The sequence below is a fragment of the Lissotriton vulgaris genome, chromosome 10 (assembly GCF_964263255.1).
Source record: "Lissotriton vulgaris chromosome 10, aLisVul1.2, whole genome shotgun sequence".
NCBI lineage: Eukaryota > Metazoa > Chordata > Amphibia > Caudata > Salamandridae > Lissotriton > Lissotriton vulgaris.
The window spans coordinates 1091001369-1091024634 of NC_141698.1; the positions used below are offsets into that span (position 1 = coordinate 1091001369).

General features: G+C 47.9%; 1 protein-coding gene across 1 annotated transcript in view; it reads right to left on the minus strand.

Moving 5' to 3' along the window:
- Window positions 1-23266, minus strand: part of RAB5A (RAB5A, member RAS oncogene family) — a 190201-nt gene that overhangs the window by 75189 nt on the left and 91746 nt on the right. Inside the window, exon 3 of the mRNA XM_086942168.1 lies at window positions 19161-19312. Coding sequence (XP_086798294.1) covers window positions 19161-19312 — 152 coding nt within the window. The remainder of the gene's footprint in view (window positions 1-19160; window positions 19313-23266) is intronic.

The following is a 23266-nucleotide window of genomic DNA, read 5'->3' on the forward strand; positions in this document are numbered from 1 at the left end:
TACACACATATATAGTTTGACAAGCATACGGGGCCTTCAAAGGGGACGTGCAGTGAAGGGAAGAAAGTAAACAGTTTTGTTTACCTTCTCCTGCATCAGTGACAATCACCACAAATAGACATTCTAAAATATTGCTGTTTGATGACGTCTGCTTGGATTTTTGCGGCATATTGTGACAACACTGATTGTACTGACCCATATAAAAGCCAACAAATCTCTTTAATACCTTGATATACAGGGTTGGCTACCTGTCTTAGGGACTACCACTGCATTATGCTCGCAGGAAGTAGGTGGGGAAATGAGGCATGAGAAATGTGTATGGTAGGCAATGAAGAAAACCCCATCTACAAATGCACAGTCCTTTTCCTTTGTTCCAGTGGTTGGACATTGTTCGTTGTACCCCCCGCACTGACTCTTGACAAACTGTTTCTTGTTCGCCCCGCGCACAATTCCCAAGGGTCTCACTGTTGGATTCTGGGAAATGAAGTCCCTCTACACAACGGGACTCAACGCAGGTGTGGAAATTGGCTGAAAGGGGGAGGAGCGTACCTGCTCCAACAAGGTACATGGGGGTTGAACTCACCACTATGCTGTGAATGCACAGTTGGGACGCTTTGGGCGCTGAGGAAGGCAGTGGTCTGCCGAAATGCATTCGCCAGTTTTTTCATTAAAGTTGCTTCCAACTGTATCCTCCTGGGTCTCTGCCTCGTTCCTTTGGAGGGAGTTTTGTGTTCATATATATATATGTGTGTGTGTGTGTGTGTGTGTACGTGTGTGTGTGTGTGTACGTGTGTGTGTGTGTGTGTGTGTGTGTGTGTGTGTGTACGTGTGTGTGTGTACGTGTGTACGTGTGTGTGTGTACGTGTGTGTGTGTGTGTGTACGTGTGTGTGTACGTGTGTGTGTGTGTGTGTGTGTGTGTGTGTGTGTGTATATGTGGATTCTGTATGGCGAGAACCTAACCAAAAGGCAGCACAGCTCTGTACAGTGTCAAAGGCAAGCAGTCACTATTCCAAAATGACAGCCTTTTTGGCAACCCGAGATCAGCATCTGACAACAGATCACTCTCATGTCCTTCCACAAAACGGATGCCAATGGAAAAACTCTGAGAACATGTGATCCACAACATTTGGAACAGTTTGAACCGGATTTGTAGACAACAACAAAAAGATTGTTCTAAGCTCAAAAGGAAACTCAAGAATGTCCTATGCCAGGCCTTCTCTGGACTCACTCCTGGACCTTCTGACCCCTGGATTTGTGTCAGCTGAGCCGAACTTCCCTACCAACTCTGGGACAATCTCAGTCGATGTCAACAAAGAGGCTACACATATCCGCCACTTACAACAGGAGCTTCAAGGCAGTCTTCCAGAAACTGAGCTTATGTGCTTTTCTCAAAGGGGGGGCTTTGAGGGTATCGGGTGTGTTTCTGCAACGCTAAATCTGATCCACTCCTTAAAAAGAGCAGCAATGGCGATTCTGCCAGAAACCTCTGGCCACCATGGGGACATCAAAACACAATGCAGTTTCGTGATGCATGCACTGCACAAGCAGTAGACAAAAGTTTACACCTGCTGTTTGTAGACACCCCAGGGGGCTGGACAGAATAGCATGCGAGGCCCGCCCTGTAGACTGCACTCTGTAGCAATCTCTAATGCAAGATTACTGATGGAACAGTTTGTGCCTCAGTTATACGGACAGTGATTTTCAAGACCAGCTTATCCAGCACAAAGCACCACGCAACAAACTGGTGCCGCCTCACAGCTCTGCTCTTTATAACACAGACACATCACGTTAGACAAAGCAGGTCTCACTTTCAATCAGCTGTTTTTTCGCCAACATCTGGGAATGGCCTCCAGAGTCGTTAACCAAAGTTTGTATTGCCTGCAGCGTCGAAAATGGTCTAGAAAGATGGTTTTAGAAAAAGGCACATCGCCACTGAGTGGCTGTCAGAACCTGGTGAGCCTGGTAGAACATGGTGGGGTCAATGCGGTTCCCAGTAAACCAAAGTCACAACTGGTCCTAACCGGTACTGCCTTGGCTGCACAAGTAGAGGGGTGGAATAATCTGCAGGAATTCAATATGGACGCCTGCGCTCATGCATTCCAAGTATTTTTGCTAAAACAAAGGTGTACTTGCTGCATGGCTTCACAGAGGTGTCCGGAATACCCTATGTGGTACCAAATTTGGGGCACTTGAATTTTTTGGAACTCACAATTGGCTCATTACAAGCTACAACCATTAAAATTCGCCACACAGCCCCGAAAACGCGAGCCTCCTATTCGCCTACGTGAACACACAATCACTGAAATTAAAATGTAAAACTGCCGGCCCTCTCTATCCTAGAACACCCGTATGCTACCAAAAAAGTGCCGTTATACTAGTAATATACGTGCATCACCTCTTCTGAAAAGTGCTGGTACTCTCAAATTATAGAAGTGCCTGCCTGTCCATCGTAAGCAATGTGTGTTACTAACACTGCCGCTGCAGGGTGTAAATACTACACATGGTTTTTCCCTGTAGGGTGTCAGAAGATAAGTCTGTTGTACTATCCTGTGTACAAGTTACTGCTGGTGCTGTCTTACAAGAAACCCTGCTGCTGCCCCTGTGAAAGCTTGAACTGTAGATGTGTGCTAGTCTGCACTTGTACAGCGCTCTCGACGCAGCAGCAAGAGAAACATCTGGAGAGAGGAAGCCAGCTCCCAACAAGCAAACAGCACTTAACCCGGGACATAGGGCAGCAACGAGCCAGGTCACTGCCCTCTGTCCTTGGGACAGACAGAGAGCCGCCTGCACTTGGAAAGCCCTTCCAACCTACTGGGAACAAGAGCGAGTGGTCTTAGGTTACGAATGTTCTTAGGTCTGACAAAGAACGTATAATGCAAGCCTTTGCCTACTTGAGACACGATGCTCTATTAGAGACGGGCCCATGTGGAACAGCAGGGCTGAAAGAGGCACGCCAAGCGCGTGAGCTTACCCCATGGTCCTGCCTTCGGAAGCAGCCGGACCAGCTTGCAGCTCTGCCCAACTTTCTTTTCCTGAAGTCTCGAAGAGCCGCTGCGAGCGAAGTGAAAGCGAGTCACTTCCTGAAACAGCACGCCCGCCTCCGCGAGCTCCGAAGGGGTGGCCTCTGCCTGTCGTGACATCAAGGCAGACAGGGCGCACCTCGCCGCTGCCGAGGCTGCCTCATGGTGGGAGGCCGTCTTAAAGGAACATTGTCATTTCCACCGAGGTCAGTATCTGCAGGAACACACTGATGCTTCAGTATGAAGAAAGAAACCTTTGTTTAATTTCCCACACCAGGAAACAAGCGGGAGGGGGAGCAAGGGAGGTGCCGGCAATGCCGGACCAGACACGGGGGCGTTCCCGGCGTCCCGTGACGTCGGCAAAAGCCAAAGAATGTCGGGAACGCCCCCGTGTCTGGTCCGGCATTGACGGACAGGCCCCTCGTCCAATGGCAAGGCTCCGTTTACGGAGCCAGCCAATCAACGACGAGGGCCGAACCAAAGCACCCTACGGTTCTCAACAGGATTTCGCCTGCGCGGAAAAGCTGCGCAGAGCGCAGCTTCCGCTAGGCGAAACCTAAAAAGGTGTTTATGGACTCGCAACTCCTCCATCTTGATTCGGAGGTTCCTAGTGCCTCAGGGGACCCCATCTTTCCCCTTCCACCCAATGACCCTGGGGATGGAGACTACACTCCCAATACCTCAAACTGGGTTGGGGGCCCTAGCAGGCCATGGCATCCGGAGGCCAAGCCCTTCCTGTCCAGTGACCCCAAGGCGGACACTGCTTCCTAGCCATCTGACACTGACCTGCTAGCCCCAGACTATCTTTTACATCCGCATTTTTCGGAATGGTGCCTAGTACCCGAGGTGGCCTCCTACATAGCAGGAAGATTATGAAAACCCCTAGACAAGGAGTTAAGCAGCTGCCTACTGGCTGAGTGCCCTGGGCCATTATTGGAGGGTAAAGTGGGCCTCATGCCGGAGATAAATATCAAGATAACCGTTTTGTTTGCAAAATGTGTCAATGACCCCAAGAAGGGTATGGATCAGTCCTGCCAGGACAAACCTCTGGACGTGGCATGACCTCTGGCCAAAATAATGGGCATGGTGGAAGATGGTGGCATCTGGATCCCAGCATTGCCCAGCTGGGTCCAAAATGCCATAATTTTAACCAAGAACACCAATTATGCAATCTCCACAGAGCAGCAAAGATCGCTCCTGATTAAAATCAATCCAAAGCTGGCGGAGCGGTCTACTTTGGAGGCGGGCCCTGTGGGTCAAGGCAATCTCTTTGGAAATCCATTTATGTCGGAGCTGGGCAAGTTTGTCAACACTTTCAATTCTTTAGAGAAAACCCAAATATCAATCAAGCACATATTTACCACCAGTGTTTTTGCCAGAGCAGGTCCTGGTAGGGGGCCCCCGACCAGCTGTGCTTTTCATCATGCCTCTGCTAGAGGCGCAGACTCCCGTCGCAGCCAATGGCAAGATTCCTCAACATTTGGAAACTTCTACCCAACAAGGTCCTACCCCGGTTGCCGAGAACCCGGTGGTGTTTCCAGCGTCAACTGCATCTGCAATACCCATGGTGACACTACTTCGAAGGGTTAAAGCTTGGGGGCCAGTTGGTGCATTTTTTGCAGAATTGAAAGGCTCTTTCCTCAGATGAGTGGGTCCTCCAAACTGTATTTCGGATAGAATTCTATAGTGTTCCCTCTCAACCACACAAACCCAGTCAGAATCGCTGAAACTGTAAATTAGGCCACTCTTAGAGAAGGGCAATTGTTCTGACTGCCTTACAGTCCAAGGGTTTTCTAAGTAACCTCAGTAAAGAGGGACGGAGGTCACTTAAAAATCTAAAAGAATTCAATGAGTGCCTTGTTTACTGCCACTTCAAGATGGGGGGCATCCATCTTCTCAGAGATCTTTTACAATTGGCCGACTGTATGGTCCTCCTCGACCTGAAGGATGCCTACATGGCGTTATCTATCTTTCAAACTCAAACACGCCTTTTACAATTCCAATGCAAATCATAAATATTCATGTTGCCTCCCTTCTGGTCTGTCTTCCATTTCATGGTGCTCCACTAAGTTATTGAAACCAGTGGTCGGACACTTGTGAGCTCGGGAAGTGCGGTTCATTGCCTATCTGAACAATATCCTGATCGCGAACCAATCCGGTATGCTTGACCGCACACTTGCAGATGACCATCAACCTACTGGAATCTCGGTTTCGTGGTCAACTAGGGAAACTCCTCACTCTCCCCATCCCAAAATCTGCAGTGCCTGGGGTTTGTGATAGACTTGGTCAAAGCTACCCTCAATCTCCCATCTCGCAAACTGACATGAGCTCAGAAAACTGCTGGTCAGACCGCAGATATCACTGCGTCAATTAGCACGAATAGTGGGACTTCTCTCATCCTCCACATAGGCTTTTTTCCCAGGCCCCCTCCATTATCGGGCACTACAACACCTGACGATTTCCCATCTTCAACAGGGTTTTACTTATTCTCAACTCTTAAACAAGGAGCATCAGAGGGATACGTAGCCAGGCGCCCTCCACACAGAAAATTACTCAACAAAAAGGCCTGGTTACAATTGACACGCAATAAACTTATGCATTCTTAATCCACTGGGTATCAAATATACCTCCTGGGTGCGGCTATGCTTATATTATTTATACATACCTCCCATGTGTGTGACAATTATTTAGAAAAAAGATTCACCCACAAACGCATCCCAATATTCCCAAGAATTGAGGATGATACTGTACAATGGTCATAAAAAAGTGAAAAAATGTGAGGTGGGTCAAAAAGTGACTCACGTAGGCAACGTCCACAGAGCTGATGGTAGGTCACCAGTTTGCTCACTTTGTCCTCATTGGCACTTTCATTACAAAAAACAAATGTGACATAACTCAAAAATATTTGAAAATGTAACCCATAAATGAGAAAGGAGTAACAAATAATGGTGTAACAAATAATGTTGTAAACTATCTACCACCTCAACCACGTAACGTGTAACAAAGAGTCAACTGCACTCCCCATTAAAATAGGTTGTGAACACCTGTCATATGTATTTAATACTTGCCTAGTGTTCACACCCAAATAAAAAAACAGCATGTTTACACCATTTTAAGTTGAACGGCCGACATGTTTCATTGCCTACCAGCAACTCACCAGGGCCTTCTCACACAAAATTAAGTGGCAGGAAAACACCTACACCGTCAGGACCGGGTGTTTGCATTTTGCTACAGCGAACACCCGGTCTCAGCAGTGTAGGCGTTTTCCTGCCCCTTAAAGTTGTGTGAGGGGAAGGCCCTCCCTGGTGAGATGCTGGTAGGCGTTCACCTGGCAGCCACTGGTCCAGTATTATTAAGGTGGAGATGTGTCCCAATGTCCTGATGAAATTGCGCCAAATTCTAAGACAATGAAACATATCGGCCGTTCAACTTAAAATGGTCTAAACATGCAGTTTTTTAGGTCTCGCCTATGCAGCACGCATGCGCTACTGAGGTAAAAAGACCTTTAGCAATGACTTTGGCTTTTCAGCCAAAAACTTGCATGCGTTCCATTGCCTTCAATGGCAACGCGTGCACGTGTGGCGATTCACTTGCGGGAGCGATCGGCGCCTTATAGTAGCAATTATCGCTCCCGCAAGTGAATTGCGCAGGCCCCCTGCTGCTGCGCGCCCTTGTGTAGCTTACTATAAAGCTGTGCATTAATGTGAATAATAGGAAGTAATGGCTTTATCAATACTTGTGTAAACTTGATTTCTCTGGCCAGTGGTAGGTGTAGGTCTCAGTACATGCTGTTCTATGTTTCCACCTCATTGATTCACCACAGAGTTCTTTGTTTGATGGTATTGTTAACACTGTTGTACTTAAGTTCTTCGTTGTTGCCTCACGTGCTGTGTTTTACATCATTAACCGGATATTTTTGTTGTTGCTTCACCAAGAACCTGTTTCATTCCTATATTGCTTTTGCGTACTGTTCTATGAGCTACACATTTTTGGAAGGACAGAGAGTTTTTGTGGCACATTAAATCAGTTTTGTTGTAAAGATTCAGTGTGCATAAGTCGCATTAACTCGATGCAAGCGCTGCAGTCATTACTGGGCCGAAACAGGACACATTTTTGAAAATGTATGTGCTTTGAAACTTCACCCAAACAGGAATGAAGGTTGAAACATTATTAGTAGAGGTGATTGAAGCTGCAATGTTTTTCCAAACCTTTGCGATGCAAATTCATGAAGGGTTGCAAACATTTTCAGTTTGCCACTTGCATGTCGCGATGGTGACTTTTGAAACCAGTTATGTCACCAGTATTCTTATTTAGAAAATGGTTCTACCAGAAATGTACGTTGCAGAAAATTTTGTGATCTATCCCTTCGCAATGCTATTGTGCAGAGAAAAATTATCCAAACATTTCCCTTTACACATAGAAAAGCTTCACAAAAGCATGCAGAGAAATATGCTGCACGCATTTTTCATTCTTGATTGTGTTCAATTATAGTGAAATTATCCCAACCGGTGCAAATTATCTGACCGTGCAGAAAACCAGCATTGGCATAGCCAATAGGTCTCGCTTTTGGGACCTTATAAGTATTTAGTTATGCAGCACAATATCCTTGGTGCTGCAACATCAACTGTTGCATGGCTAAACACTTATAAGGTCCCAAAAGCGAGACCTATTGGCTACGCCAATGCTTGTTTAGCTAGGTGTGAACACAAGGAAAATATTAAATACATATGATAGGTGTTCACAACCTATTTTAATGGGGAGTGCAGTTGACTCACATTGGTTTGTTAATGAATTTTAAGACACAAAAGAAATCTCTAAAAAGGTAGTTATTTTAGGACTAAACGTTTAATACAATTCGAGCAAAATAAAGTTAAAAATAATGGAGTAGAAGTTCCTTATAAAGCAGAAAAGGGAAAGATTTATCTCCTTCTGGGAAAAGTATAAATTGACATAATACTTTACACAAACCTGAGTATGTTGCTGTCTTGGATTGTTGGAAATGCCTTTACCTGATAATTGACAAACTTACAACAAGCCAGGCTATGATAATATACAGGATATTTTGACTACCAAAAATCTACCTTGGTATACTCATAATATTTTCCCCCATTCATTTTTGTGGTACAGAGTGCGACCTGACCGCGGCCAGCGCCAGGAAGTCTCGATCCCCGGGACCCAGCTGATAAAACTCCGCTGCACTCCACTCCGGAAGACCACCCCCAGGACCACGCTAAACGGCACCCTCATCTACAGACCACCGGGACTTCGCACCCAGTCCGCAACTACCATCGCCAAACTCGCCGCACCCCCACCCCATCAACTCAACGGACTACATCCTACTCGGGACCTCAACTTCCACCTCGACATCTGCGCCGAACCAGACTCCACCACTCTCCTCGACAACCTTGGACTGAAGCAGCTGGTCAACATGCCCACACACAAAGCTGGACACACCCTTAACCCAATCTTAGCAGGTGGGACAAAAATCTGCTTCAGCCACACCACACAGCCCCTATGGAAATACCACCACTCCGTCCACTTCACCACGGCACCCAAGCCCCCCCCGCCCCCCCCTCCTCTGTCACGAAGGTACTGGAGCAAGGTCTCAGAGGAACACCTCAACACCACCCTCCTCCAAGCCCCCCGCGCCTCATCCAACACCAACTATGCAGCGAGGAAGTTCAACCGCTGCATCTCCTGCTGCGCCGACAAACTCGCACCCTTCCGCTGCCTCGCCAAACAACGCCCTCTGAAGGCTGCCTGGTTCACCACAGAACCACAAGAAGCCAGACGCTCCTGCAGACGCCTAGAGAAAACCTGGCAAAACCAGGAAAAAAACGGAAGCACGGAACCACAGGAGCCCCCTGAAGAAATACCACCAGCGCATAAGAGACACCAATCGGACCTTCATAAGAGACAAAGTCCAGACCAATGGAACCAATGCCAAGGAACTGTTCAACGTCATATAGCAGAAGATCAAGGTCCTCTAAGACAACTTCCACGAACAGACGCCTGGACACCACCCCCCACCGCCTCACCACCGAAAAGCCATCCATCATGACCTGGAATCTCGCCACCATAGAACCCATCACCGCGACCATGAAGAAAACCCACTCAGGAGTCAAAAACGGACCCCTGCCCACTGCACATATTACACAGGGCCGCTGTGGTCATCGCACCCGAATAAGGGCCGACCATCAACGCCTCCTTCATGTACGGCATCTTCCCAGATAACTGGAAGCAGGCAGAGACTAAACCCCTCCTCAAGAAGCCAACGGTCGACCCAACGGACCTGAAAAACTACCGGCCCATCTCTCTCCTTCCTTTCACGGCCAAAGTCACAGAGAGACTCGTAAACACCCAACTGACCGCCTTCATCGAAAAGAACTAATAGTTTCTTACCTGTCGGTGTAGTTATGCAGCTTGAAGATCTTACTTGATTCACTATGCTGTGCATTATTCCGCGGTCTAGTGGTTGGGTCTGGAAACGTAGTCTTTTCTTTGGTTTTGTTTTGTATTTTTTTCGTAGCCCAGGTGAAGGTCGACTTCCCACCTTTTGGTGTCCTTCCTGTGACGTTGGCACGCTTCCTGCGGAAGCTCCCACCCTTGGGCGCCATCTTCGGATTCTTTTTTCTCATTTTGTGTTCCGTTTCCGAATCTATGGCAATGTTCAAGTAAGTGATTCACCGCTTTGACCTCCAGGGTGTCTGTTTCAGTCTTGTCTTTGTTTTTACCACCTTTCTCTCCAGCCTCCTCTTTCTGGCGGAGGTGGGTGGGTTTGCTAGTGAATCCAGAAAGATCTTCAAGCTGCAAACTACACCGAAAGGTAAGAAACTATTCGTTTTGCAGCGTGAATCTTTCTGGATTCACTATGCTGTGCATAGACTTTGTAGCGGTTTGCTAGATTTGTGGCGGCTGGGTGGAAGATGAGCGTTGGGTGTTGAATATGTGCTGAAGCACTTTCTGTCCCACTTGTGCTTCCATGTTCATTTGTATGTCCACACAGTAGTGTTTTGTGAACGTGTGAACTGAAGCCCATGTTGCTGCCAGGCATAAGTCCTGAATGGGTGTGTTAGCCAGGAAAGCTATTGTGGCTCCTTCCTTCCTGGTAGAGTGGGCTCGTGTCCCCTCTGCCAGCTCCTGTCCTGCTCGCTTGTGGCACAACTGCATTGTTTGTGCGATCCACTGTGCAATGGTTTCTTTCGTTACTGGTTTCCCCATGAAACTGTTTGCGAAGGACACAAAAAACTGCTTTGTTTTCCTGTGTCCCTTAGTTCTCTCTATGTAGTGCATGACTGCCCTTCTGGCGCCCAGAGTGTGCAGTGCTCTTTCTGCGTTTGTGGCTGGTTTCTGGAAGAAACTTGGTATTTGTATTGTCTGATTGATGTGGAACCTTGACACCACCTTCGGCATAAAGTGTGGGTCCGTTCTCATCACCACCCTATCATTATGTATCTGGGTGCAGGGTTCTTGCAGCGTTAACGCCTGTAGTTCAATCACCCTGCGCAGCGAGGTGATTGCCACTAAGAATGCTGTTTTCATCGTTAGCATTTGTAGTGAGGCCTTATGAATTGGTTCAAAAGGCTCCTTCATGAGTTCTGTCAGGACTAAATTAAGGTTCCATGCCGATGGTGGCATCCTCTTTGGTGGTGCGCTCTTTATTGCTCCTTCCAGGAATCTCTTTACTATCTGTGATGTGAAGAAGCTCTTGTCTGTTTCTCCTCTTGTGTAAGCGACTATCGCCGCCAGGTGTACCCTTAGTGAGGATGAGCTCAAGTTTTCCTCGAGCAGGTAGGTGCGTGAGGTACTTAAGAACTGTTGAGTCCTTCTGCATCTTCTTGTGCAGCTTTTCCTTTCTGCACCATAGTATGAACCTCTTCCACTTTGCCACATAGCACTTCCGTGTGCTAGGTCTTCTTGCTTCACGTAGTACCCTCAGGGTGCTCGCTGGTAATTTCAGATGAGCGAACTCTATGTCCTCAGGAGCTATGCTACTAGGCTGAGGCTCTCTGGCTCTGGAGGCAGCACCTCCCCGTCTTGCATGGAGAGTAGGTCTTTCCGTCTGTGGGGTGCACTCTGTGTCATCTCCATTATCTGTGAGTATCAGGTCTGCCTGGCCCACTGCGGTGCAACCAGTATCAGAGTCATGCTGCTGGTTCTGAACTTGTTGAGTACTTTCTGTATCAGAGGGATCGGCGGAAAAGCGTAAGCAAATGTCTTGGACCAGCTTATCCATAGGGCATTCCCCAGGGACCCTTCCCCTGGTTGCCTGGATGCGAAATTTTGGCATTTTGCATTCTGGCGTGTTGCAAACAGGTCTATTGACTGTGTTCCCCACTTGCCGATCAGCTTCTCTGTTTTCTGTGCATTGAGCTCCCACTCGTGGGATGCCGATGTCGGTCTGTTGAGCCAGTCTGCTTCTACATTGTCTTCCCTGGTAGGTGTATGGCTAGCAGGTCTATCTTGAGTGGGATATCCCATCTCCACATTTCTTGCGCTAATTTTGAAAGCGGGGCTGATTGTGTCCCTCCCTGCTTGTTTATGTAGAACATCCCTGTTGTGTTGTCTGCTGGATCAACACTTTCTGGTTGTACAACTTCGTCTGGAAGGCATTTATTACGATGAAGACTGTCTTTAATTCCAGGTAGTTGATGTGTTTTACCGCATCTGCTGGTGTCCACAGACCCCTCACGCTGAGTTTTTCCACGTGAGCGCCCCATCCCTTCTGGGATGCGTCTGTGGTGATGGTCACCGTTGGTGTTTGTGTCGTCAGAGGCTTCCCCCTTTTCATGTTCCACCATGCTATCTCTTCTTGCACTGAGTACGTTACAACCACTAGATCTTCCCAACGACCTGTAGCTTGTGACCACTGTTCCTGCATCCATTCTTGGAAAGGTCTCATGTGCAGGCGTACATTTGGCACTAGATGTATGCATGATGCATGACGCCATCATGCCTATGATTTTGCTCGCCGTCCTCACTGTCAGAACTCGCCCCTTCTGGTAGAGTTGCGTCTCCTTCAGTAGCGCTAGCGTTCTCTTCTCGCTTGGGAACACCTTGTTCTGTAAGGTGTCGATCTGTGCTCCCAGGAAGATTTTTACTTGTTCCGGTTTCATTGAGGATTTTCCCCAGTGGATGGAGAATCCCAGGCCCCTCAGAGTGTCTGTCACTCTTTGTGCGTGCAGCTTGCACGTCTTGTATGAACTTGCTTTTACTAGCCAGTCGTCTAGATAAGGGTATACATGTATCCCCTCCCTTCTTAGGTGTGCTGCAACTGCCGCAAAGCACTTTGTGAAGACCATTGGCACCGATTTTGGTCCGAACGCCAAGGTTGTGAACTGGTAGTGCTCCTTGTTGATGATAAATCTGAGTAGATGCTTGTGCCCCCTGTTCATTGGGATGTGCAGGTAGGCATCCTTGAGGTCTATGGTGACCATGAAGTCTCCGCCTTGCAAATGAGGGAGTACCTCTTGTAGGGACGTCATCTTGAATTTTTGCGTTCTTATGTACTTGTTTAAGAACCTTAGGTCCAGGAAGGGTCTCATTGTCTCGTCTACCTTTGGTACCAGGAAGTAGGTTGAGTACACTCCCCTGTTCCTTTCCTTATAAGGTACTGGTTTGATGGCCTGTTTTTGCAGGAGTTCTTTTACTTCCTTTTGAAGTAGGTCTAGCTCTTTCTTTGCTAGCGCCCTTCTTTTCGGCTTTCTGTTTGGTGGTCTCCTTTCCAACTCTATGCAGTACCCAAACTGTATGATGTGGAGTACCCACTTGTCTGTGGTTATTTTCTTCCACTCCTGGGAGAAAAGGTTTATTCTTCCTTCCACCGGTGTTATATGATCGCAGGTGTTTAGTTTGTGTACCCCTTTGTTGTTGTATCCGTGCTCCACACTGGGAGTTTTTGCATGGGTGGGCACTCGTCGCGTGACAAAGTCACTTAGAGGCGGGTTGTTGACCCCCTCTTCTATTTTGTCCACGTCTATTCCCTCTCCTGCGAAAGGACTGGCCCCTTTGTTGGTACTGCCAGGGTAGTTTTTATTGCCCCTGCTGTGTCTGGGTGTCGGACTGGTGGGACTGTTGGAACGCCTGGTGCGATGTTCCTGGCTGGTTTCCTCCCCTCCAGTTAGGTCTTCGTGACGGGGTGCCCCTCTTTGTTCCTCTGAATTGCAAGGCCCCCATGCATCTTGCAGTCTTGTTATCTTTCTTCAGTTGGGTCAGCTTCTCATCCACTGGAGCACCGAACAGTGTCTCTCCGTTGAACGGGATGTTCAGGATGCTGTGTTGTACTTCCGGCTTGAATCCTGAAATCCTGAGCCAGGCTTGCCTTCTTTCCGTGATGCCCATCATCATGAGTCTGCTGGCCGTGTCAGCCCCGTCCAAAGCAGTCTTGAGACAAGAATTTCCCACATTCTTCCCTTCTTCCACAAGATGTGTAGCCCTTTGCTGGTGTTCTTCAGGGAAGTGTTTTAGTAGCTGGCCCAGTTCGTCTAAGATCTGGTACTGGTGTCTGTTGAGCAGTGCGCTGGAATTTGCCATGCGCCAGTGCATTGCGGCATTCCGTTCGACCTTTCTCCCAGTCAGGTCCATCCTTCTGTTTTCCTGGTCTGGGGGTGGCCCTGAGGGTGGTGGCACGTTAGCGCTCCTCCTTGCCGTAGCTGTAATGATGGAGTCCGCCGTGACTGATCCCTGAATGTTGGGCGGGTCCTTGGAGGAATGTTTGTACTTCTTCTCCGTCCTTGGTGTGATGGCTTTGCAAGTTGCAGGCTCCTTGAAAGCCTCCTTCCCCTGTGCCTTGACGCTGTCGAGCATCGGCAGGTACTGGCTCCTAGTTTGTGTTGGGAGCAGTGTTTCTAGGAGGAAATCTGCCTTCTGCTTTTCCTCGCCGAGTTTTACCCCGAAGGCTGCTGCTGCGTTCCTGATGACTGTCTTGTAAACCCCAATGTCATCAGGCAGCGATGGCCTCGAAGGGTACGTGTCTACATTATCCTCCGGACTCTCGGTGTCGAGGTCTTGCCACTCTATGTCCTGTGCTCCGAGGATGCGGAGACCAGGATTGTCCTCTGGTCGGAATCCTCCTCCTCCTCCTCCTCCTCCTCCTCGTAGTAGGAGGCTTCTTCTTCTGGATCTTCCAGCACCTCCGGGCTTCCAGACTGTCCTTCGACGTCTTAGTCCTCTTCTTTGGTTATCTCAACAACCTGTGGTCTTGGTTTCGTCGGGATTAAGAAGTCCTTCATCCTGGCGTCAAATTCTTGTTTGCGCTGCAGGATGTTATCCATTTCGGCCTCGAGCCATCTCTTTTACTTTTCCATTTCGGCGGCACGTTCCGCGTCGAATGGATCGGCTGCTCTCTTCAGCAGATTGGTCGGCGGCGAGGCGACTTTCGGCGCCGAGCTGGGTTTCGGGTCCTTTTCTTTCGGCGTCGAACATTCCTTCTCGGGGACGTTTTTCGACGACTTTTGCTGTTCTCCAGCTTTCGGCGCCTGGGAGTCCCTCTCTGAGGATCGGCTGGGCCTGTTTGTAGCCACGGACGCTGAGGATTTCGGCGTCTGTGCTTTCGAGGACTTGCCCTCGTTTGTTCGAGAGTCTGGGTCACACAGTCGAGTGTCTTTCGGGGCGTTAGGGGCCGTCGAGTCTTAGGAGTCTTCTTATCGGTCTCTACGACCGTGTAGTCATCGTCTTCTCCGACGACGTTGTCCTCTTCGTCTGTTGAGAGCCCCAGGTCTCGAAGGGATGGTGGCTGGCCCTTGCCCTGCATGCTGGCGTTGGCCATCCTCTGTCTCGCTCTTACTCGAAGAGTCTTCGGTGTGAAGGCGGAGCAGGCGTTGCAGTCCTTGTTCTTGTGGTCGACCGGTAGGCAGAGGTTGCAAACCGGGTGCTGGTCCTTCTGCGCGTACTTGTGGTGGCAGTTACGGCAGAATTTGAATGGTGTGTTGTCCATCTCCTGGGTTCAGGGGGCCCCCTGAGCGCGCATTCTCCGATGGACGTCAAAGTTCTGGAAGTTCTCCTGTTCTTTCGTCGTCCTATTCGATGGTGTAGTCTCTCGTCGTCTTTTCCAATCTTTTTTCGTCCAAAAAAGGCTTTTGGTGTCTTCTTTCTCCAAAAATGTATGGTGCCCTCCCGGGAACAATCCAGACCCAACCGCTGAAAAAAGAATCTGAAGATGACGCCCAAGGGTGGGAGCTTCCGCAGGAAGCGTGGCGACGTCACAGGAAGGACACCAAAAGGTGGGACGTCGACGCCCACCTGGGCTACGAAAAAACAAAAAAACAAAGAAAAGACTACGATTCCGGACCCAACCATAGACCGCTGAATAAAGCACAGCATAGTGAATCCAGAAAGATTCACGCCGCAAAACTCCATCCTGGACGCCTCCCAATCTGGATTCCGCAGCAACCACAGCACCAAGACCGCCCTGTTCGCCGCCACTGACGACATCCGCAGGCCACTCTACCAGGGACACACTGCGCCCCTCATCCTTCTGAACCTCTCCGCAGCATTCAACACTGTTTCACATCGCATAGTAGCAGCCAGACTTCACGATGAGGAGATAAAAGGAACCGTCCTCGATTGGATCCAATCCTTTCTCTCTGGCCGAACCCAGAGGATCAGACTCCCTCCCTTCCTCTCCGAACCCACCAATATGAACTGCGGAGTACCATAAGGATCATCGCCCAGCCCCACGCTCTTCAACATCTACATAGCCCCCCTCACCGCCATCGTCGGACAGCATGGGCTCAGCATTGTATCCTGCGCCGACTACACACAGCTCATCCTCTCACTCACGAAGAAGCCCGAAGACACCAGACTCTGTTCCCAGCAGAGTATTAGCCAATCCACTCCAAAAGCAGACAAACAATTCTCAAGGAATTCTGGATTATATTTCAACCTGATTTGTTGTGGCACCTGGAATTTTAGGCAACATGTTGGGTCAAAAGTTGGAGATAGGTCACAAATGAATCCACCTGTATTATGACTGCAGCAACTGACAGACGGTCACTTCCAATAAAATGAACAACATGAAAGGTCCTACACATGGAAAAATGTTCCATACTTATAATGATATAATCAACTGGCTGGAGATTTTTCCCTTTGACAAATGGTTGCTGTGCGGTTTGATTACCAGAGAATAGGTCAATACAGTTTTGTTTAGTGTCCCCTGTGTACCATGCCCACCTAACACAGCCTAAGGCATGGGTAAGTCACCCCTCTAGCAGGCCTTCCAGCCCTAAAGGCAGGGTACACCATGTTGAGGTGAGGGCATAGCTGCACGAGCACAATGCCCCTACAGCGCCTGTGCCTTTCACAGACACTGTAAGTGCAGTAAAGCCTTGAGTACATGAGCTGGGATTTTGTAAACACGAACTCCACAGCTCCATGATGGCTTTTCTAAAGTCTGGGACGTTTGGTATCAAACTTCTCAGCACATCAAACCCACACTGATACCAGTATTGGATTTAATGAAAAATGCACACAGACTCTAGTGTAGTTCTTGACTGCCTCCCTGCCATCTGTCACCACCAGACAGGTTCCTGGACACATGGGTAGAGAGCCCTCTGCTCTCTGGGCCCTGGAAAAAAGCACATCCTGGGCAGTGGTGTCATGCCTCCTCCTCCAGGATGGGCAGGGTGCTCTAAGAGGGAACCTCAAAGGCCTGCCACCTTTGTTAGCTACCCCCAGCCTTATGCTGCTATTGTTGTAAACAAATCTAGACACCTAGTGTAATTTGCCCGATTCATGCCCTTATATAGGTATACTTTATCATATCCTTATATAGGCATAGAAATTAATACCCTGTTTGGCCTAAAGCCATACAGCCCAAATACGGCATGGCTGCTTCCACCAGGTTCCGAGGATTAACAATGATTTCTTGGAAAAACCCACCTTCAGCAGCTAGGAACTTCCCCCTGCTTGAATATTAAGTTCTCCAAGAACTCCTGGCGTTTTCCAAGAATTTAGCCTTTGAGTGACGATATTAAGTCCAAACATGCGTCAAACTCGGCACCTTCAAAGTATAAATATGCCTAGGTTTGCTCAGTCAAACACACAGTGGTTTGGAGCAGATCGACTATCTACTTGCCCGACGCCCTGCAGCAGCAAGTGCTGAAGGAAGCCGACCCTCCAGCTGACGCACTGAGAGAGACGCTGTCTTTTCTCTTGGCGAGAAATCCAGCTCCAGTGTTTCCGGTTTACCCTTGCGGGCATCTGGGAAATCGAGTCCTGAGCCAGAGATACAAGACCTCCTTCATTCTAAAACCAAGGTACGGAGCTGATTAGACCTCTTAGAGAATTCTTGGAATAGATTCCTGGCAGAGAACTACTAAACTTAGGCTACTCCTCACTTACTTCTTCCCTGGTACTAGACTCAGGTTAGGTACACCGGGGTAGGCGTATTTTAGAAGCACCAGTTGAGTACTTTTAGTCATTATTACTGTATGTATTTTATACGTTTTATACACTTTATGGCTTAGAAACCATATCATGCTTTTACAGTACTACTTTATAATACCGTTTGTATTATATGCATTGTACTTTATAACCAGTATTACGATTGTAGCAGTTCATTTCCAATGCTTGAGAAAGAAGACTCTTCAATAAATACTTTTTATTGAAAATGCCAGTCTCTCTATTTCTCTGCATCTCTGGTGAAACGAAGCAGGCACGATTGACTGAGTAAAATAGTTATCTATTGTTTCCGCGACTCTAGAGATAAGTTTCTTATTCTGGGGACACAAAGTTGTCATGTTTATGCGGTTGTCAGAAACTAATCCCTTCTTGTGAATTCGAGAAAGTTTCTAGTGACCTCTGAGCTAGCTGGCATTCACTATTAAGTTTAATATATTCGGTAGAGACCTAGTAGATCTCAGTCCTACGTCTAAACTACAGTATATATTATTCCAATGCGCAGAGCCTATTGGGAATATAAGAACTATACTACACTATCAGAAACTGGCTTCAACCGGTTCTGACCCTCATTTTGGGCACCAGAACTCACAGGAAAACCTAGCCAGGAAGGGAGGTGTGCTCACCTTTGCCAACCGCACCCCTCAGGTGGGGAGGCTAGGTGAAGTACACATCTCCGTCGCCGCCATTTTGGAGATGGGGGGACCCCTCCAATCAGAAAGAGGCTTGTGCCCCCCTCCCACTGGCGGGTGGCATTCTAGGGTGTGTACACACCGCAGGGAAGGTACCTATTGGTCCCAACCTGCAGACCCCTGTAACGCCTCCTAAATTTAGTATTTGGGGCACCCTTGAACTTTACCTCTACAAATTAGACGTGACAGGAAGGAGGACCGAAGAGCTGTGCTTCAGAAGAACGATGACAACAACTGCTTTGGCCCCAGCCCTACAGGCCTGTCTCCTGCTCTGAACCCCTGCTAGCTGAACCCAGCATGTCCTGCAGACAGCAGCCTCCAAGGATGCCAGAGACCTGCCCTGTCTTCACTAAGAATTACTACCACCCGCAGAAACTGGATTTATCCAACACCAACCCAAGTCAGGACTCCAGATCTAAGCGAGTCCTCACCACTGTGCACCTGACACCCACGGCCCACGTTCTAGTGACCTAACACCCCAGCGAGGGGACTCGAAGTGGGTTTTGAAAATACCACCAGGATGATCAGGATCTTTCTGCAGCAATAGGGAACCAGAAACAGAGCAATGGAGAGAAACAGGACAGGTGAACCTGGGCACAAAGCAGATGAGTTTACATGTTCATGCCACAGAGTATTAAGGAGGTAGAATTTGAACAGTTAACGCTGAGATGCAACACTGACAGGAAGTTCCCATAGGTTTATCAACACATATCTTATGGATTAACAGCAACTCCTTTTCAGACAAAACCAGAACATTAGCACATACAGAAGCCCAGGTTTTCAGTGAAAGAAATGGAGTGGCTTACTTATTCCATGAAAACCAATTCATTCACATATCCATGACTCCCACCAGAACAAGCAGCCTGCTACACAAAGTCACCCAGCTTACCTTATTGGTAAGGCAATACACTACTATTGCCACCTGGGCTCCTTTGTACCTTGGGGTATGGCTGTTGTAGCGATTCTGTCTGGCTGTGCCTCAAATCAATTCATTCCATGTCCATGGATCCAACAGAACAAGCAGCCTTGTACACAAGCACACTCACTCACCTCATTGGTAATGTCATACACAACTATAGCCGCCTGGGCTCCTCTGTAGTACATAGGTGCAAGGCTGTGGTAGCGCTCCTGGCCAGCTGTGTCCCAAATCTCAAACTTTACTGTGGTGTCGTCGAGACAAACCGTCTGGGTAAGAAAGGCCGCTGAAAATAACAAGGAAGCATTACATTTAAACTCTGTACTAGTGCTGGATCAAAACATTACACATTCAAAGATCAGAATGAACAATGGATACCATTTTTTTAAGCTTTGGGGTGGAATTTGTTTGTGTCTATAAGAGAGCCAGAAGGCGAGGATAGGACACCATCCCACCAAACCATAACAGCACAATGCAAATTACCCACATTCCAGGTGCCGATGGCATACTCCAAGCCTCCACCCCCCAACAGTTATCATGTTTCTACACTTCAGAGTCTCTAGGATAAAGAAATATTTTTTAAAGGACAAGTCAAAATGTTGGTAGTAATTTAGAAAATGTTGGACAGACGAATGACCTAATATGCATGACAAGAGGTAGAGACTACCACAGATATAGCATAACATCCTCCATATAATTGTCAGCCGAGGTTGGAATTCAAAATAGTACAGCTAGACGTGAAAGAAGAGCAACAGTGCTACTTCCAGCTGGGATAGTGGTAGCAAAAATAGGACACTCGTAAAGTAAGACCGCCTTAAACGCCAGCTATGAATCCAGTGCAGTGCCCTCAAGTACGCAGCTCCCAACTTATAGCATGTGAAGGCCATCCGTGCTAGATGAGCACACAGGAACGGAGGTGTTGATTGATACATGCTCAGTGTGATTATGTGACTTCTATAGAATGGCAGCTACCTTAAGCCACTGAAACAGTTGGAACAAAGGATTTTTTGCTATGCAGCTTATGGCAATGTCTCACTTCATAATTGCTGAAGCACACCTGGCAAAGCATGACTGGGTAGCTGTGGCACTAGCAGCGAGGCTTACACAGAGGAACATGTGTTAAGCATTTAAACAGCACCAAAACAACTACAGAAAAATTCAACACGTACTCAAAAATCCAACACCAATTTATAAAAAGTAAACTGTATTTTTAAAAGAATTTAGACACTAGAACGAAAAAGATTTACCCTAGGGTTCCAGACATATACATTTTACAAGTAATAATAAATCAAAGCAATTACACTCAAATCGCAAACAAGCCTTAGCAAAGTCAATGAATAAGACATTTCGAAACGTTTCCAAAGAAAAGTTAGGCAAGTGTCAATGCAGTCGGTTAGGAGGACTTGGGGCGACCAACTTGGGCAGGGGGACCAGCAAGTTACTCAAGAACAGTTACCTTCACAGAAGCAGCCCTTCAGTAGTTTCAGGCACTTTATCTGCGATGCAAATGATTCCTCTGGAGTGGTCCTGATGCAAGGAATAAAGGATGCTGAAGATGCTCTAAGGATAATGTGGATGCGATGCGTAGACAGGGGTTTTGCTGCAGGGGCTCCTTGCTCCATGAGGATGGTAAGGGGGGTCATGATCGCAGGGTCATCGTCCCATAAGGTCCTCTCTGGTTTGGCCATAGTCCAGTTGCCACTAGACTACCAGTCGTCCGTTGTCACAGGCCAATCATTCGAAGATTGCAACATTCCCTTCTGAGGGTTCCAGCGACCCTCCAACAGCATTCCGGGGCTCAGCGAAGTTGGGTGCAACTCTGTATTTCAGGTCTTGGTCGTCAGTACTGCACGGCAGCGGTGGTAGCGACATGAAAACTTTTGCTTCCAACTTACCCCAGTAGTCTTCTTTAATGGTTGTGTCTCTCAGCTGCAAACAGGAGGCCAGTCAGGTAGGCACCGGAATACTCTTTGCTTGACTTGGTTCTTGGAGGCAACTTCTCCTTGAGCAGGACACAGCAGGCATAGTCCCTCTCTTCGCTAGCCACCAGGCACGGCAGCTGCAGTACCCTTTTAACTTACGTGGCCAGGATATCATTCAGTAGGGATACAGCCAATTCGCCATACTCTTTAGCGTTAGGGCACTGGCACTGAGGTATGGTTAACAGTCCTAAGAGCACTCAGAGTCAAAAGCCAGCCGCATTAGTCAAAAATCTTGGGGGTGACCATACAAAAAGAGGCATTTCCTTACAACAGAAAACTGATGCACAATGATGACGATCTGCTAAACAGCTGCTAACATCACAGTCACTATCCTCAAGAGGCCCAAGACAAGGAGAAGATGGTGGCTGTCTTTTAAAGCTGGCCTATACCGACCCAAATCGTAGCTCCACAAAGACAGCAATGGTGCATTGTTAAAATCTGCTGTCCTAGAACTAAAAAGCAAAAGACACACAAATGATGGCTAGATTGCGGAACAAATCAAACATTCACCCCTATTAAAAAGATCTGGGTTAAATCCATTGTTCTTTTGCTCACCATACCACCCCAATTTAGGCCCAGCCATATGAAAATCAGTCTTGGCCCTGCTCCTCATGGTAACAGTCCAGCCCGAACTGCCAGGCCAGGTCCTCCCTGGACCAGAAACAAGCTTCCCGGGACCGGTTTCAGGGTACCACACCCCTCATCAGCAAGACTAACTTGACTCCTGGGGCACATGGAGCTGGGGACCCATGTCTGGGCATACCCAGTGCACCTAAAGCAAGAAATAAAAGCCATACAAATGATGGACGGAATGTGGAACAAGTCAAACATTAACCTCCCCAGTCAAACTGGAGTGGGTGGTGAGCAAAAGAACAATGGATTAAACCCAGATCTGTTTGACTGGGGGTGAATGTTTGCACTGGTCAGCATTCTGTTTATCATGTGTTCTTTTTGTCAAAACTAAAGGCAAAGGAACAGAAATCTAAAATTGGTGCTTAACTTAAAAGACAACTTAAGATTCATTGGCATGCCCTACACATGTACCACTGGGCCACAAACTCAGCACTCTGTTGGTTGGGTGTACGCTGATCCTTCAGCACCCCACACCCCCCTTTGCATCCCCACTATAGAGCAGGGAATTCCCTTTTTTACTTGTTTCTTTTTCTGTCTGTTAAGAGTGATTGCCTGAAACCCCAAATGGGAGCCTGAGAAGAGTGAGAATGGATGCCAGTGATGATATGTTGGGGCTCCAAACTCGAACAAGTGCAACTTCGATGTTTGGGCAGAATTTTAAGGATTTCGGTGGTGGGGTCAGCGCCATGTTAGTATCACTGGAGCCTAGAATAGGGGTTGGGAGTTAGAAGGGAATAGTGTGTTAGATATATACTGAAATGCCATACATATAGCACATCGAGGCTACTTGTGCACTTATACGCTGACAAGGACATATGACTCATGTGATAAACCCAGACAGCATGCATATGCCTTGCAAACAAGGTGATACCCAATATGACCTCAAGACATTGCCAGTTAAACTTATGACCCGGAACACCCACAGCCTCAATGACTCCTGCAAAGTGAAACAGATGCTAGCCTACTACAGGAAATACATTTAACACGCTCTTCTGAGGTCAGACTACAACCCAGATGGATCAAAACTAAATACCCAGCATCCCACTCCTCGTATGACCCTGGCACAGCAATATTAATTAGGGGTCGTGCCCCAGTCCATCCATCACAGGACACAACGGACCCGGGGGTGCTCATCTATGCACAACCCATTACAATAGTGTACATACGGCCCCAATACAGAAACGCCGAACTTCTTTAGCAAACTATAGGCTAGCATACTGAGATACAATCCAGGGACCCTTCTTTGGGATGGCGACTAATGTCATACTAAACCCAGACAAGGAGAGGTCACGTGAAAGCAGCAGACTACATGCAGTGGCAGCAATACAAATACAGGACATTATGACAGATAATCTAGTGGATATGTGGCGCCTCCTACATCCAACAATCCGGATTCCCCCCATGATCCTTGCCCTCCCAGTCTGCTTCATACAGTTATAGACTGCGCAAATCCTGTCATCAATGAAATTGTGAATTCCTCAATGGCCAAGGCTATAGCCCCGTCCTATTGGAAATTAGCAGCGGTTAAACATCTACAGAAAAACAACTTGTTGACCCCACAACCCTCTTAAACCTTTGACCAATCTCATTACTTCCTGTTCAAAAGCACAATAACTGAAAAGTTG